Source organism: Lytechinus variegatus, chromosome 1 (genome assembly GCF_018143015.1).
Source record: "Lytechinus variegatus isolate NC3 chromosome 1, Lvar_3.0, whole genome shotgun sequence".
Taxonomy (NCBI): Eukaryota; Metazoa; Echinodermata; class Echinoidea; order Temnopleuroida; family Toxopneustidae; genus Lytechinus; species Lytechinus variegatus.
In genome coordinates, this window is record NC_054740.1 from 30,813,475 (window position 1) to 30,832,304 (window position 18,830).

Consider the following 18,830-nt stretch of genomic DNA (forward strand, 5'->3'; position numbering starts at 1 on the left):
GTGTTCAACCAATTTGATTTAAATAATAAATGTAAACAAATTTATTTTGTCATAGTGTTTCTTATGATTAAGATGAAGTTGATTTGGAAACCCATTAAAACATTGAAAAAAGCATAGTGCAAACCTTATCACAGCAGGTTCCAAACATGAAAGTTGAAGCCTGTATATATATATTCTATCTTGATCGGGCACCCAATTGAATCAAATTCTGATGTGTAATTTTTGAATTTATCCAATAAAATGTATTTTAACCATATGTCCTTCACAGAACCGTTTTCGGGCACTAATATCAATATAGTCTGGCAATGAAATGGAATTGTGACATGCACATTGGGGCAAGCTTACCAAAACTAAAGATAGGCTTTAGGACATTTAAAACCCTTTAATAATTTCACAAAATATCTTTATGCATAACAGCGGTGATGTCACATAATCATAACTTCTTTTAAATATAATTACATGAATTGTCAAATGCATAATTTCTTGCTAACTTGATATATGTTTTGCTGAATCATAATGAGCTATATTACTGACAATTTCAAATGCTCCAGGAAGAGTCACAGTATGTTTTATATCATTGGTATGACCATGGGTGTTAAATAAACATCACATATTGATAAGTAGACTATGAAAATGAAATGAGTCTCACCTTGACATCATTGACCTTGGCCCCTAGAGATCCTTTCAGGAATTGGACAAGAGAATCAACTTCCACTGTGGTCAAACTTCCTTCAACTGAAACGTAAAAAAATTCAATGAAATCATATCGTTTAAAACATATACTCCTGTTTGCATGAAGAGAGCAGTCGATAACAGTTATAAAAAAAACATATTCCAAATTACCAAATGTGGAATTAGTGATAAGTTAAATTTCAAAACAAAGTTTGCAAAGCATTAACAAATTTGCTTCGTGATGGCCCACAATGATCAGACTTCCAGGAGTAATGTTGATTTTGCCATCATCTATTTCCTTTAATAGTTCAGTGATATCTTCCCATAACATGGTTATAATCTAAGTGGGGGTCCATTTATCTCTGACAGAGAGACCAACAGTGTAATACCAACTTTTTGTGGTTTCCCATATTACTACCCTTAAAAAATGTTCTAGACAGATTTATATGAAGTACCAGTATAGCAATGTTGAGGTGAATTATTTCATCAAAGTTCACTTAAAATTCATGGATTACAGACCCAAAGCAATAAGGTAATCCATTAGTTCGCTGGTAAAAAGATTGATTTTATCTCACCATTTTCTTGAGATGTTTCTTCACTGGATTCATCTCCTGCCATTTCACTCTCTACCGACCTAAGCAGCTTACGATCAAACTCCCTCAGCTGTAGCATGGTGATTTCATCATAGTCATCATAACAGAAGATTACCTCTCGATCTTTCCGCCGGAATGCTTCAAAGTAAGGGGAGCCCTCAGCCAGCTCTCGACTGTCAACAAGATAAAGGCAAATTACATAATGGTAGCAAATTTATAGGGGAAAGCTTTTATAGTATTTTAATATATGGCCTCATCGGCGAAAAACAAGCTAAAACAAAATTTAATCACTGTAACCATTTTGTCTTTCCTCTTGATAAAATAGAATAATTGCAGGTATCAGAGCGAAAAGTTTATGATGACGCTGATGATGAGGAGGAATAGGGAAAGCATAAAGGAAAAGAAAGATGATGAGGAGGAAGAATGTGTTGCTGGTGTTCATAACGATGAGTTATTTTTCATTGAACTATGCAAGCATAAGATCCTATCAATATATATGACATTAAAAATTATAACTACATGATGATGATGATAATAGCAATGACAACCATGCTAGCTTGGTAATCATGACAATAGTTGTTTTAATAGTATCAAATGGGAATATATGCCCGTTTATATTTTAATCCCCTTGCAAGAAATGCACATATGACCTGGCAGTATCAATGAAAGTGTTCTCACTGCAAGCAATAACGTCAAAAAGTCTTTGGCACCCCTGAAAAAAGTTATACTTTTAAATTTGGGGATGGAAGATATACCTTGGTGCACAGATATAGTAGATATTCCGTTCTCCTCCCTTCATTCTTTCTCCGTATTCAATCAGACTGGTTTTCTGTCCCTCTGGTAAGGCTGATGATTCATATCTTAGCAATCTAGCTATCTCTTCCTACAGAGTGAGAAATGATCAGATTGTGGTAATCTGTTCAAATCCAGAAATCCCTTAAGATAACATATTGCTCAACCACTATACTTAAAGGACAAGTCCACCCCAACAAAAAATTGATATGAATACAAAGAGAAAAATCCATCAAGCATAACACTGAAAATTTCATTAAAATCGGATGTAAAATAATAAAGTTATGACATTTTAAAACTTCGCTTAATTTCACAAAACAGTTATATGCACATCCTGGTTTGTATGCAAATGAGGAGACTGATGATGTCATCCACTCACTATTTCTTTTGTATTTCATTATATGAAATATTCTAATTTTCTCCTCATTGTCGAGTGAAACAATGATTAATTCCTCCCTGAACATGTGGAATTAGCATTATTTAATACCATGTGGTCGGTCCCTATGGTCAAATCTGTAAAAAATGAAATATGAATATATATGAATAATTCAAACAATAAAAAAACAAAAGAAATAGTGAGTGTGATGGACATCATCGACTGACTCATTTACATGTCACTGAGTTGTGCATCACTGTTTTGTGAAAAATAAGAGAAACTTTTTAAGTCCATAGCTTTCTTATTTTACATCCGATTTTGATGAAATTTTCATTGTTATGCTAGTTTCATTTTTCTCTATTCATTCAAATCAACACTTAGCTGGGGTGGACTTGACCTTTAGTAATAATATACAAATAGCGAATAAGCATAAGTGCAATAGTGCGAGATTTCGCATGAGGTGAAAGAAGGATGCTCTATTCAACGAGGCATTAGCCGAGTTGAATAGAGCTTTCTTTCTTTCACCGAATCTTGCACCATTGCACGAATAAGAATATGCGCTATTTGTGTTGTACAACGCCTCAGAAATTAGTGAAAATATGGAAAAAACAAGTTTTTCCCTGCAGTAATCTATGAAAAGGGAGCAAAAGTATTGAAAGCGAAAAGCAAAATCTCACAAGCGCACATGACCTTGGGCAGCTGTTGCGCATTAAGGCAGCAGGCTTATACGCGTATTGCACTTTCATTTTACTGAGCGCAATAAATTAAATCGTATTGTAGTCACCTCCTAAAGCCATGCAGCGGTACATTTTGGATGTTATGTCTTTTGTGCAACGGATTCAGCCTCCCATTTGCTCGCGTACAACAAGCTAAGTAGGCGTTGTACAATAAACAAACACAGCATTCATTATGCGCCATCTAACTAGTAAACTATTCCAAAGCATATCTAGTTACAAAAGAATCAATCATTTACAGGCTTCTTACATACCACACAACATACCATAGTTTTATTTCATATTTTCCCATTCTTATAATTATATCTTTATTTTGCAACAATAATGATGGCCATTATGACAAACTTGGTGTAATAGATTCTGAAGTGGATTTGGTTATTGCTATGCACTGCACCAATATGCAATCAAGGACAAGCAAAACTAAAAAATAAATGTGCAAAAGGTGTCATTATTTTGTATGCTTTTATAACAGAATCGATGATTGATGGCAAATACCATAATGGCATTATTTATATAATTCTTCAACTAATTTTTTTACGAAGAATTTGCTGTTGATATGAAATTGAACTTCACAAAGTTTTCATCATGGACAAGCAAACATGCAAAAAAGATATGCAGTTTTATATCAATCAAGTTTTGCTTTTCTGACTACTCTAATAAAATTTGAATAAGCAAACAAAAAATCAAATTACTGACCCAGGTATACAGCTTTCAGAACTTAGAGTGGTTCTTTTAATGTGATGTTTATAATTGATACAACTCACCTTCTCTGACTGTTCCTGTGCAGACACAATACCCTCTCGGAGAAACAAACTATACTCATTGGTGAATTCATCATACTTAGCAGGATCTTTCTTAGCTTGGTCGGTAAAGAACTTGACCAATCGAGTGGTCAGTACGGTCCTCAGCTTTCTGAAGCAGAAATGACCAGAACAAGATGAGTTTAATTCTCTCCAAATGCAGAATCAAATTTCAAACTAATGAATATATTTCACATTGCATTTATCCAATGTGCACAAAAATTATTTTTGGAATGTATGATATTTTTTCTCACTTCAATTTGCTTTGACTAACTCAAAAGGTAAATAAAACAGTCTAAATGAGGAATGTTTCATTTGCTATCAACAAATGGAACCTTGAGAGACCAGACCTAAGCTTTAGGTGACAAAACTTCCAATGCTCAGGGGGAGAAAAATCAAAGATGGTTGCTATTATAATGTATCCAACTAGACTGTCTTCTTTTTAACATGGTAAAATGAATCGGACTGTTTTCTTTTTGACATGGTAAAATGGCTTTGGTAAAATGTAAAATGGTAAAATGTTTTCTTCAAGATAAAAAGGAGATTGAATCAAGACAGAGCACCATTACACTTTCTTGTTAAAGCAAAAAACTAAAATTGTTTCTCCTAAATGCAGGGTCTTGTCAGCCCAGCATCAAAATGATCAGAGACACAAACAATTATAAGTGGAGAATATAAGCACAGAATAATCAAAATGTGTATGCAATTGTATATTCACCAATAGCAGGTGTCGATATCATACACGGTTTCATGCACCCAATGCAATGATTTTACATTTTCCCTGATCAGACATATATGTCGAAGTTGTACATATATCAGCATATATTGAAGTTGTACATTACAATGCATGATTCTGTTGTCAATGAAATCTCTATTCAGGGTGATAACTAAGTTTACCTTATAAGGGCACTGTCCTGAAGCAATTCTCTGCTAAGATTCAAAGGAATATCTTCACTATCTACAACACCTGTAGTAAAAGTAAAATATATAGGATTGAATTAACAAAGCATCCTGTATTATCCTCCATCAGCAAATAATCTAATCTAAGCACCTTTTGTTTGGTTGAAACATACTTAAAACATAATAATATGAATCACAAAACTTGTAGGAAGTAACAAGATAAGTTTAACAAATGATGTTGAAATTGAAATATTCAAAAAATACTAGCTTAAATTTCTTGTTTCATTTGTTGAATAAAGTCTAGTATCAGGTGGGATTTCTTGCTTTTTTTTCTTCTTCATAAACCTTGTATTTATATGAAATACAGAAAGATAAAGCCAATTAGAACAAAAGGCAAATTATGAACGTAAAGGTTTAGACTATTTATGGAGAACCAGAGCTGCCAACCTGAACAAAAACATTTCAGTATTTTTAAAGCTGAAAATCAATATTTTGGCGAGGAAATCAGTATTTTCAAAGAAATACCGAATGACACTACATAAAACTGAAACTTGAGAAAACAGTATTTTGCATAAAAACCATCGGTATTCTTCTCATTTTTTAGTACTAAATACTGAAAATCTGTACTACTTGCCAGCTCTCGAGAACCCTTACTTAAAAATAAGACAGTCTATAAATATTTTCTGTCTCCTTATCATTAATTTTGTTTCTTAAAAAGTTTATAGTTTCCTTCAATTTGCCTACCAAAATGAAGAAAAGCAGTCTGATCTTGACCTATGAGCATTCTTTTAGAAGCAGGGATAGAACACAGGCCGTGCTCAAGGCCACTTTTTGCCAGCCTTGGTTTCGTCCTCGGCCCCTGTCACCTGTACATATTCAAATTCAACATCCTTAAGATCTGTAGTAAAAACCTTTCTGTGACTGGCAACAATTTACAGAATGGAGAAATCTATCACAACCCTTGGCACTCTCAATCCTTGTGATCCACATACCTACAACAAACCGAAGCCACTTGGGTAATATTTTCTCCGCCTTGTGCTGGATGAGGATCTTCCGACTATAGAGGGATACTCCACTATCAGCTTGCTGACTGTACTCCCACATTGCCGGTGGTCGATTCGGGACGTAGAACAGACTGCGTATATTGAGAGGGGCATCGGCCTTGAAGTGGAGGGTGTAACGGGGCGTGTCATAGGTGTTCTTTGTGAGGTATTGGTAGAATTCAGTGTGGTTCTGTTCTGTGATGTTACGGGGTTCCTCGGTCCAGAGGGCCTGGGTTGTGTTGATTAGCGTACCATTGAGAAAGATGGGAACTCCCACAAAGTTACTGTGCTTGAGGAGGATATCTGATACACAGATGAGGATATAAAAAAATCAGAACCTCAGGATAGCAAAACATAAAATCATGACAATAAAAAAATACAAATGAGATAGAGAGGAAATTCTTATGAAAATGATCACAATATCCTAAACATCAGTGGTCATGTTTTCTTTCAGTTTTCAACATGCTCATTGAACCCCAATAAATAAGATTGTAGAAACATCCTAATGGTTAATAATATATCTATCTTGCAATTTTTCCCAATACACAATGGATCCCATCAGTAAGAAAAACTCCCCTAACAAAACATTCTCAGTCATTTTACTCTTTGATTTTCCAAAGTGAAATGATGATGATAATGATGACGATGATGACTGTGGTTGTAATAGTGATCATACTGATTAATGATTTTGATGCTGCCGTTTATGATGGTGGTGACAGTAGTGGTGGCGATGACAGCAATGATGATTTACATTCAGAGCGCCCATTGGTTAAAGAAATATAAAAAACTCAGTGCTGCGATGAAAGAACAAATTCGATTTCTTTTTGTGGTTTAATAGAATACTGGCATGTCTTATGTGATGGCAGTTTATAGGGCTTGAATACTGACCTTTGACATCCGACTCCATTCCAAACTTCCAGCAATCCTTCTTGAGATGAATCACAATCTTTGTTCCTTTCATCACTCCATCAGCCTCACTCATCTCATATTTACCTGACCTAAAAGACAATTGCAAATGGTTTCACTCCTTATCATCACACATATATGAATTGTATGCACTACAAGGTTCTTGCAAGTTATCTATTACTTTGGAGGTTGTCTTTCTTACAGAAAGTACACTCACCTCAATACAGCAATGCAACAATAGCATCAAGAAATTGTCAAAATGACGATACTTGTTACTATACTTATCCTTTTCCTTATAATCATCATCGCTGTCATCCATCTCCTCCTCATTAATCTTTATCATAATCATCCTAACCATCACTACCACCACCACCATCACCATCATCACCATCATCATCATCATCACATCATCATCATTGTCATCATCATCATCACCATCATCATAATCATCATAATCATCATAATCATCATCATCCTTATCCTCCTTCTCCTCCTCATCATCACCATTACCATCATAAAAAACACCTCCTACCTAATACCATTTACCCCCTTCATAAAAATAAATTAAACTTCATAACACTCCAACTTATGGCAGCCATAACTAAGGAGGTTCCAAAGATGAACGAAGTCACTTCTGATGGGTGGGTTATGCAATTAGCAAGTTGCACTGCTATATCAATTCATTGCTAGGCATACTTAGCCCCCCCCTCCCTCTTTCATTTGTAAATTATCATACAAACCATCAGGATAGGTTTATACTCACCCATCTGAGCACCAATACCAAGCTTTAGCATCCTTTTGATGTGATTTAGAGAAGACTTCTACCTTATCTCCTACCATGAAAGCTGAATAAAAACCCACTCCAAACTGTCCTATAATACTGCCATCAGAACTACCACCCTTCTCTTGCAGTTCTTTGAGGAATGCCTGTAAAAATACAGATTTCCATGTTAAACAAGTATGTCATTATGAATACATTCAAACCTGTCTATTATTGCCTTCCAAAGGAAAACAGAAAACGTGATCAATGATGAATGGCATGCATAACAGGTGTCACACATTCCAACCAAATGGGAGACAAATTCTGGGGTTTAGGTTCATATACTAGAAACATACTGTATATACATTTTGGTTTTGTTATTGTTCTAATTCTTGTTATAATGCGCTTATTAACAAATACCCTCTAATTATCATTATTATTATTATTATTACTTATTATTTGTACTGCCCTTTTCCCATTAGGCCCAAAGGGCTTACAATGAATAAGATGTAATATTATAATCAAGCTCTAGAAACAATGGCCCATATTCTGAAGTCGCGTTTCATTTTAAATTGTGTTTTAACTATGGAAAGCCATTTGTTACATAAATCTCTAAGAGATTCAATGTATCAGCTCATTTGACTCCCAAAACATTATTAACTGCATGGGAAGGATGAATATGACAATTGTCTTCACTATTAAATAATTAGTGAAGAGCACAATTAACATGAGAAGCATTCACTGTAAAAAAAAATTATGAAATGCTTGGCTTCCCATAATTTTAGCACAGAGTTAGACCATGGTCTAAGTAAAACCAGACTTCAGAATACGGGCCACTGTTGGTGAGTTTGGTCACATGACGAGTATAACCTACCTTTGACCCTGATCTTGCAATGGTTCCTAGATTCTCAACCATCTCCTCTTTATTCATACCAACACCAGTATCCTGACAAACAAAAACAGAGTGAGAAGAAAGGCAATGTATTAATGTCAAAGTGTTGACATCCTATTAAAGACATTTCAATAACAGCAGAAAAATGAAGAAGAAATATAGATGAAGATTTGACAAAAATACATCAGATAATGAATTATGGATTCTAAAAAGATTGAAATTTTTGACGTCATACGCTGGCAGCAACCCCTATGTAATGTGATGAAGTCCATATTTTTTTTTATGGTTCAAGATGACTAAAAATATTTTTGATAAGAAATGGTAAGTCTGATAATGAATGCACAAATACATTTTTGTCAGTTTTCTGTGAAAATTACAATTTATGGAATTTGTATCACATGAATAAGGGGGAGCTGCTCATATGTGACTTTACAAAAATCAAACTTTCAAAATCCCGACCTCTGATTGAATTTCACCAAATCTTCACCAATGTTTTTGTTTTTCTGCTTTTATTAAAACCAACTTCTCACCAGCATGAACTCCCCTTTAAAAAAAAACTGTGTCTACAAAGAATGTTTCAAAAAGCAGACCTTGTCAGACCAGCAATCAAAAAAAAAATCTGATAGCATCACTCATGTGACACCATTCAAGTTTTTAAAAAGATACAAATTAAATATTTGTATTCCGACAATAATGAGTATAACTTTGCAAACCCATCTTCTAAATTTTACCCAAAGTCGCAAAGAAACCAGAATCTTGCAATTATTATTTCCCAAACCAAACCTTATAACAGCAAACCTAAATAGGTCACTCTAACCCTACGAAAATAAAGTTTTTCAAATGACCACTGGATGATTATCAAAAATAGACCTTATCACCAGTCTTTTTGGAGTAATGGCACAGAAAAGATCAAAGCAATTTCTTTCAACTGCCATGAGTTTATACTTATCCTTAAACAGCTTTCATTACTTCTATTTTCAAAAATTAATTTCATTCAGGCACTTGTGGAGTACATTGTCTGATGCAGAAGTGCAGTTTGACTCCAGTTCAACTCTATACCAGTCCTGTAGTTGTTCTACTCAAATGGCTAAAATACTAATCTCAAGGGTTCATTGTACAATCACAGGTGCGAGAGCAAGATTTTTTTAAAAATCTGAAATAAATAGTGTACACAAAGTGCACACCACGAGCTCAAAGCGCAAAGTCCCAATATGCCAGAGCTTCCAGGGCCATCTAGGGTTCTAGATGCTCTTTGGTGAAATCTAGGCTTATTTTAAAAACCATTTCTTACAATTAAAATCGTTGGTTTGGGGGATATTTTTTTTAAATTAATTACAGAACTGTTCAATACCTTGATACCTGAGGCTTCAAACTTGACATCTAGAACTACTATGTAATTAGTTAGTGACAGGTTGAAATAACAGCAGACAACCATTACAGCTTGTAGTGATATCAAGTTCTTGTAGACAAACATGTTGGGAAATCACATGTCAATTCCATTGTTCATGCATTCCTGACTTTTAACTTGTTATGACTTGTTATCCTTTCTTAGAAACCAAATCAACACCAATGAAAATCATGTGTGTATCATTTACCACAAGGAAGGATCACCGGTTGTTTAAGTTGCTCATAACTTATGACCAACTTTAATGCCACACCCACCAGGATCATCAAGGAGGAGTTACTAACAATTACCCGGCAAACCGTACCTGTATAGCGAATGTTCCCTTGTCCTGGTTGGTTGCTATGTGTATCTCTAATGCTCCTGGTCTCTCAAGGTTATCCTGTGTCAGCTGAAGATATCGAAGCTTCTCTAGGGCATCACTGGCATTGGACACCAGCTCTCTGATGAACACCTGAAGAACAGAACCAATCAGGTGTTAGGATATCAGTAGCTTATAACAGTTGTAAGTTAATATCACTAATACCAAGTTCTTGGGTGTTTCAAATTATATTAGTTGGAGTGTACACATTAGTGTTATTTGTTCAAAAAGCATTGGTGCAATGAATTACCTTAATGAAATAGTAGTAAAACAAGTTTTTAAACTTTGTATTATTCAATGATCTTGCCACATATAACTTACTCTTGTATTGTATGAGGACACTCTGCCAATTACCTATCATATCATGTTTTAAAAGTAGATAAACATACCATCTGTATCATTAGTGATGGACACACATTTTCTCACACTGCTAATCTTTTTTTAAAGATAAATAGAATCCATACGATCCTTGAATTGCATGAACTACATGTTGCTACCGGTATATAATCATGTTCTCATGTTTAGAAAATATCTGTCTTTCAAATTTCAATGATTTTTTTATGACCAGTAGCGATTTACACTTGCCATTTATACAGATATGAATTCTATTGTGTAAATTATTTGCTTTTTATGTTTTTTATTAAGATTATGAACATAGCTGGTTCGATGAAAAAAAAAGTTTACTAATGCAAAAGGAATGACCAGAAAGGTTTCAAAACTTCCTGTAGGGTTGGAAGAAAACAAAGCACACCATGCATATTTTATAATTTATTCCTTGCCAGAAAATTGAGTGTGGACAAACTGCAAGACAAGAGATTACCGGGTATCCCAGAAGGCCATTCTCCAACACATCTCAATTGGTTCAATGACCTTCCATTTTCTATTGATGCTGTACACATTCCCACGTCTTCAACAATCAAGGGTTTGGATGTTGTATTTGATGAGGAAATAAAAATGTCTGACCACGTAATACACTAATATGTGTAAAACTCTCTACTTTAAACAGAGGTCTGAGGTGTGTCCTTACAAACAAATCAAATGTCCTTGGCTTCTCCCGCCTTGGCCTCCCCTTCTCATAAAGATCAAACAAAAGTAAATGTGCAGGTGGCGAGACAGCAGTCCAGAGGATGTGCTTGTTTGTCGACTTCATAGTACATTAAGTTTCACAGTGTGTCTCAAGGTTGTTGACTGTAAGCTCAGTGCTGTGATTGATATGGCAGATAGAGTTACAATCATCTCAGATAAGGTTTGTATGTCCTTAAATCCTACACTACATATTTTAAGATCTGTTATGTTCAACACTGCCCAAAGAAATATGACGATGGATGTGAAGGTAATGGGTCCTGCAACCATGACAATGGGTGAGTTTAATTTTGAAGATAAAATCTATATTTCTCCCGTCGGGGATGATATATTACTGGGATTAGATCTTTTGAAGAAACATCAGACTTACATTGATTTGCCCAATTTCAATCATTTCACAGTATTGAAACCAGCAGGTTTTGGGGGAAGTACAAAACTAAAGATTCCTGTCTCTGTTAAAGATGCAGTAAGCACTCCCCTAAGGCAGAGCTGCCAAGTTGTATTTCGCATTTTCAGTATTCTTATCCCCAAAAATCAGTATTTTGACAAAAAAATCTGTATTTTTACCGTGAGATGAATATGCATGCATAATGGCAAAGTTCGATCACTTCTTACATTATTTTGCGCCCCACACCGTCGCACACGTGACCAAAAGCTTCAGTCTAGATTTTGGTTGTTCCGTTGAACTGCGTTGGCTCACTCAGCAATACATAGACTGAAGAATTTGGAGGCCCGTACATACAGACAACGTATTAGCAGTAACGTTAGATCTAACATCCGACGGAAACCTGATTTTTTTCCGATCGTTTTCTGCACATAAAATCATAAAATGTCACATTACAAAAAAGAAATTGCATCCATATTTACGGAAAAATGTATGAAATTCAGAAATATTGTACCTTAGACCGCACAGACGTATTTACCAGTCGAAAAAGTATCGCGATTTGAGCCGCTGCTCTGCGCTTGTAAACTACGTGCGTGCGCTCCGAACTTGTCACCCGCATTGATTTGCCAGGATATCGAAAATTCTAATCGGAAAGCCTTGATGAAAGCACAACTCATTGAACATAGATGGCAGCAACACACGGCTGCCATTTTTCATCTCCGCCCGAAAGCTCCCAGACGCTATAGTGGGATGAACAATACCTTTTCTTCTCTAATTTGTTTTTTCCCGTATTTTATCATGAAAAAGCGTACTGCCGTATTTTAAATTGATTTCCGTACGAAATACGGAAAAATCGTACTACTTGGCAGCTCTGCTAAGGTCAATAGCAAAGGTCTCTTGTAGGATTAAGGTACCTCTTTCACAATTTTTGGTTGAACCTTTGTCAATTCTAGTAGTCTAAGTCCTAGAACGTTGCAATATTCTCTTAAGGAAATTAAATTTTAGGAATCACCCACTGATCTGAATATACACTGGGCCAAAGATCATATTGTGGGTGAAGCTTCAAGAAGCCCCACCAATAGATCCTAAGATGTGTAGGTAACAAGACCATCAAATTACCAGGAAATTCCATCCCATCTCCAAGATTTGTATAATCGCTCTTCTCAAAATCCAGAGGATCATGAAAAACAAATTCTGAGAGATTTACTTATGGAGTATTTGGTAGTTGTTACAAGGACAGACTATGATGTGAGAAAGTTTACAGAAAGAGAGTATCAGATTGACACTAGGGACGCTTAACCAATAAAACAAAATATGCGAAAGACACCTAAGAATTTCATTATTGCGAAAAAGAGCATCTCAACAAGATGCTACCTGCAGGGGTTATTCAACTCTCAGTGTCGGAATGGGCATCTCCTCTAGTTTGTTCGCAAAAGGGATGGGTGAGTCAGTTGGTGTATTGAATATAGAAAGTTGAATAATGCCACCAAGAAAGGTGTGTTTACCATTCAGTGTATTGAGGAGTATTTAGATATATCAGGTGGTTGGTATTCTAAACTAGCTGCTCATTCTGCATAACAGCAGATCAAAGCATTCTTTGTTCATGTGGGTTTTTGGTTAGTGTAATGCTCCCCACACTTTCTCAAGAGTGATCATTTTGATTCTCCAAGGATGACATGGGGACGCTGCATTCCTGGATGACGTAGTATTTGGAACTAACTTTCTCTCATCCTTTTACTGTCTGTGTGTTACTAATTTTCCCACTTTCACTACTCAAGGCTTTGTAGCTAACTTTCACTTATCCTCTTGAAGAAACCCAGTATATCTTCATTCATTTTATTACGTGCAAAAGGACTTTTCAATATGCCCTCAACATTTTTGTCCAAAAGGGGTGTACCATGTACCATTGTTGGGAGATGTGTAGTAGTGGTTTCTTCGCTGAGTAAAATAAGGAGAACAAAAAGGTTTAAACCAATGAAGAGGCTAAAAGGCACAATCTTGAACTTGTAATTCGGTCATTTGTCTCCAAGTTTAGCACAAGGAGATGTGAATTTCCATCATCTGCATTCCATAATAACAGACTAGAGACAGCAGAATCAGTGAGACGTCGCAGTCTTGACCTTATCTGGAGAATATGGCCCAATAATGGAAATACACCTCGAGTGTTTTGTCATGTTAATGGGCAAGAGGAAACCCTTTCAGTAAAGACAGAAGAAGGCAACGAACAGTCAAAGAGCAATGGTGCTGAAATTAAACAGGTGATATGGATGAATTGAAGCTTAAATTTAGTTTTTATTTTGGATGGGAAGTGGGAAAGATTTATGATATTGATAATGCACCTATGAATTGGTGTTAATTGTAATGTACTGGAATCTCTAAAATCATAATGAATAAATTCAATCATGCCATGAGTCACAAGTACCACATGTACACAAATATAAGAATGTATTCGACTATAAGCATATTATCAGTACAACTGTTCAACCTTTTCAGTCACCTTTCAAATTGAGTGTGACAGAGCTGTCCACCTGAACAAGAACATTTCAGTATTATTAAAGCTGAAAATCAGTATTTTGGTGATGTCAGTATTTCCAAAGAAATACCATAGAACAACACATAAAACTGAAGCTTTAGAAATCAGTATTTTGCATGAAACCATCAGTATTCTTCTCAATTTTAAGTACAATTAAAATAATGAAAATCCGTACTACTTGGCAGCTGTAATGTGAGGAAGTGTGTGAGAGAGTTACACCACACTACCCTTTCGGGTGATACCTGCCTGGAGATCTGTCAGAGATGATGTTTCAACACTTTAAAAAGAAGATCTAAGCTTGGCTTGGATTCACCATGTTTGCAACACAAAAGAAAACAAGATGAATATCCAAAGGTCAAAGTAGGATAAATATGGAAATTAGCCAAACATACCGCACTTTTGTACACGTCAATGAAACAACAAGTACAAGAAGATGAAACATGCAGTGCAGCTGTAATTGAATCACACATTTTAAAATCTACATGTTCCTCCCAAGTCATCATTTTAAAATCTACATGTTCCTCCCAAGTCATCATCAACAGCACTCATTTTCTGTTTTTGACTGACAAGTCACCTAACGACCAATACAAAAAATATACAGCATTCTGGATGGAAATGTAAATCACCTTCCACCGTGATCTTCAAATGAGATAGTCATAAGTGTGAAGCATAAAACTGCAACCTGTCAATGCACACCCCTGATCTCTTGTGAAAACGCAATAGTCAATGCGAGTGACTTTCTAGCAATCCTCATTGTGAATATCAGCAATGAAAAAGATTTCGTATTGAAAGGCTTGCCTGTGAGGTCACCAAGATCTGATACTCACCTCATTCTCTGAATACAAAGACTTAGCAACAATGTCTAAAAGCATTCTGGTCTCAGCTTGAAATTCATGTTCTTGAAAGTCTCCTGCAAGAGAAATGATATATAAGTAAATGCATGTCCTCCCATTACAAGACATCAGTTGACTATTACAGTTTGATGGCCTCACATTGAAACTCCTAGAAGCAAAAGAAAAATTATCCCAAAACATGCAGTTAAATAATCCTTCGCAATATTTTCATCCCTTTGAAAATATACTACTATGAATCAACTAATTGGTTTTTCCTTTACTGGGTTTTCTAATAGCGCTGGTAAAAATAGACATTCCTTTCAAAAATTTTCTTAATAAATAGTGAATTTTTGAGACATTTATAATTTTGAATTTTTATCAGTACAAGACATCTGAGTAGATTGATTTTATATCATAATGAAAACCAAACAGATGTGATATGAATGAAGACAAGCTAAAAAAGGAAGACATTTAACAAACCCTTGGACTTCTTGGACTTTTACTTTGAGATATGACCCTCATTGAATTTCAACCTCGGCCAAAGCTTAATCCAATATGATATTATTTGGAAAATATAAGTAATAACTCTATCAAGGCCTCTTCATATCATGTACCTCATGAGTTTTTCTAGATAGAAAGCACTATCATGCATAAATTACCTGATGATACCTCTGAATCTTGGATAATATTGTGTTTGACAGGCTCCTCTTCTGTATTCTCAGTTTCATTTTCAGTGATTCCTGTTATAGGTTCAGAACTTGACTCTGTTTCTGCAGTGTTTGACGAGTACCGTCTGATAATACGGAGATGTCCTCTTCGATGTCTTGAAGTTTCTTGATGGTTAGCTGATATTGAATCTAAATGCAAAACAGTTTTTTCATAAATGAAATGAAGTGAAAAAGAAATGACTCATCAGACTAAAACATAAAATGATCTCGATGGATTAGAGTTCATGCAGCCAAATTTTATAACCTCTCCACTGCCAGAACAATAAGTAAACAGGTGGTGACAAAGCAATGTCAATTTGCCGATTGCTCTGCAAGACAATTGAACCATGCAGTCTTTGTCTCACACAGAGTGATCTGCCCATCAATGAATCAAAATCTGATTAACACAACTAAACTAGATGGTGGCATAACCATCAGCAATTTTTTTTTCCTTCCTGTTCCTGAAAGGTCAAGTCCACCCCCAGAAAATTCTTGATTTGAATTGATTGAAAAAAAAACAAGGGTAACGCGGAAAGTTTCATCAAAATTTGATGTAAAATAACAGTTGACAGTATCAAGTTTCCCTTATTTAAAAAAAACTGTTATATGCACAACTCAGTGATATGCAAATGACAGAATAAATGATGTCCTCTAACTCACTTTTTTTTTTTTAATTATACATTTCAATTTCTACACATTTGACAACAAAGACAAACTTGACTTTACCATAAACTTTTAAAATAATGGTAATTCTAAATGCCCAGGAGGAAAGAAATTTAGTTTCACATGACAATGAGAAAATTAAAATTTTCATATTTCTTATAACAACAAAATACAAATGAAATAATGAGTGGGTGACATCATCAGTCTGCTCATTTGCATATAGCTGTTTTGCAAGCAACATTCTCGCCAGTGTAGAACCCATGCGTCGCATGCGACACACATAAGTTCCACAAGCTCTTGATGCGTCACGCACAAATAGCGAGCAAATAGCAAGCGCTAGCTGAGCAGGACATGCATGCTATGTTTGGAACTGAATTGTCCGCTGTGCGACGTAGACTTTCATTTTTACATGATACCATATTCTGATAGTTTTCAAGAAAATTTGATTTTAAAATGAATTGTTCCTCATAATTTTCCAGCTAATTACTTGCTAAGTAATATTTTTAACAATCATTCTCAATTTGGAATTTGGCATGTGATCGTATGACATATCGATTAGAAATCGAAAATCATATTTTTAGGTAACTATTTCTAATCGATATGTCATGCGAACCCCCCCCCCCCCCCCCCCGATCGTGCAGATCAGAAATATGCCTAAGACTATGCAACATCTTTCTAGAGGGAATTTGAAATGCAAAATGATGAGAATGGTCAACCCATTTTTTAATTCTCAACCTGAAAGAAAAATAAAGCATGGTATAAAAATAAATAAGTTATTTTGTATATTTCCAAATTTTCCCAACTGGAAATTAACTTACTGAACACACTCGTGATACCTAGGTGTCATTTTTAAGTGACCAAACATTAAAGTGGGAGTTCACCCTGACAAAAAGATAGCAGAAAAAAATAATAAGCATTTGATGAAAGTTTGACAAAAATTCCATCACAGACTTTAAAAGTTATTAGAATTTGTATAATTTTTTTTAGTATGCACAGCTGCTGATTGAAAAAAAAAGAAATCAATGAAATGTCCGTCACCACCCAAAGCAATTGCTCACATGGCTGATGTTTTAAAATCATCTCAGTGGCTGCCCAAATGAGTCCCAAGAGAAACAATTTTTATCTCATGTTTAGCTGATTTAATGGTTCAGCAAATCTCGACAGATTATCTAAATTTGTCGTCAGTGTCGACAGATCTGGCCCAGCTGCTTCACCCAAGGTATTATGCAATGTACCTTATGATGGAGGTATCACTTGCTTTGGCTGTGAGCTTCATTTTGTTTTTCGGATAATGATTTTATATCAGAAATCATGTTGATGTCACATCAAAACACTTGAAAAATATCTAATGAATCTTCAACAATTTTAGTACTATCATTAGTTTATTCCCCGGTTTATACCTCCCTATCAAGCCGGGACGCTTCACATTTTTTGTTACTTCTTGTTCTTTTATTTTCATTTCCGCTGTTGTCAAAAGAAATGCATAATTTTTATTTCTTAGAGAGTTCAGAGCGAAAGGGTATAAAAAATATATTTAACTCGTTAGAACCTCAAAACAATTTTAAAACATTCCCAATCTTGCAGCCTGTACAATGGTTCATTCATCCAAGATGTTTGTGACTTCTATTTGTTTTATTTTCTTTTCTGTGGTTGTCAGTATAAATGCGTGATTTTTATTTCTTAGAGTTCATAGGGAAAGGTATAAAAAATAATCTAACTTGTTAGAACCTCAAAACAATTTTAAAACATTCCCAATCAATGGTTCATTAATCCAAGATGTTTGTGACTTCTATTCTGTTTTATAATCCTTTCCGCCATTGTCAGAATAGTGCATCCCTTATATTTATTGTAGAGTTCATAGCGAAAGGTACATGAAATATATTTTAATTCGTTAGGAACTGAAAACAATTTTAAAACATTCCCAATCGATCGTTCATTAATCTGAGATGTTTGTAACTTCTATTTTGTTTTTCTTTTCTGCAGTTGTCAGAAAAAATGCATGATTTATATTTCTTCTCGGAGAACGGGAGTCCGTAACGTTAGGCATATCACATATATTTCAACTCAATAACATCTCAAAACAATGTTAAAACATGTCCTAATAGATCTTTCATTAATCTGAGATGTTTGTGACATTTATTGTTTTATAACCTTTCCGCCATTGTCAGAATAGTGCACCATTATACTTTACAGAGTACATAGCGAAAGGAACATGAAATATATTTCAACTCGTTAGGACCTCAAAACAATTTTAAAACATTCCCAATCGATCGTTCATTAATCTGAGATGTTTGTGACTTCTATTTTGTTTTTCTTTTCTGCAGTTGTCAGAAAAATGCATGATTTATACTTCTTCTCGGAGAACGGGAGTCCATAATGAAAGGCACATCAAATA

At 35.1% G+C, this 18,830-nt stretch overlaps 1 protein-coding gene across 1 annotated transcript in view; it reads right to left on the minus strand.

Annotated features, from left to right (window-relative positions):
- LOC121411100 (heat shock protein 75 kDa, mitochondrial-like) overlaps positions 1-18,830 on the minus strand; it is a 31,309-nt gene that overhangs the window by 6,878 nt on the left and 5,601 nt on the right. The window contains exons 2-13 of the mRNA XM_041603626.1: positions 15,725-15,922; positions 15,060-15,142; positions 10,178-10,324; positions 8,451-8,522; positions 7,580-7,743; positions 6,799-6,908; positions 5,860-6,213; positions 4,865-4,934; positions 3,932-4,079; positions 2,021-2,148; positions 1,248-1,438; positions 650-735 (exon numbers count right to left, since the gene is read on the minus strand). Of these exons, the coding sequence (XP_041459560.1) occupies positions 650-735; positions 1,248-1,438; positions 2,021-2,148; positions 3,932-4,079; positions 4,865-4,934; positions 5,860-6,213; positions 6,799-6,908; positions 7,580-7,743; positions 8,451-8,522; positions 10,178-10,324; positions 15,060-15,142; positions 15,725-15,922 (1,751 nt within the window). The remainder of the gene's footprint in view (positions 1-649; positions 736-1,247; positions 1,439-2,020; positions 2,149-3,931; positions 4,080-4,864; positions 4,935-5,859; positions 6,214-6,798; positions 6,909-7,579; positions 7,744-8,450; positions 8,523-10,177; positions 10,325-15,059; positions 15,143-15,724; positions 15,923-18,830) is intronic.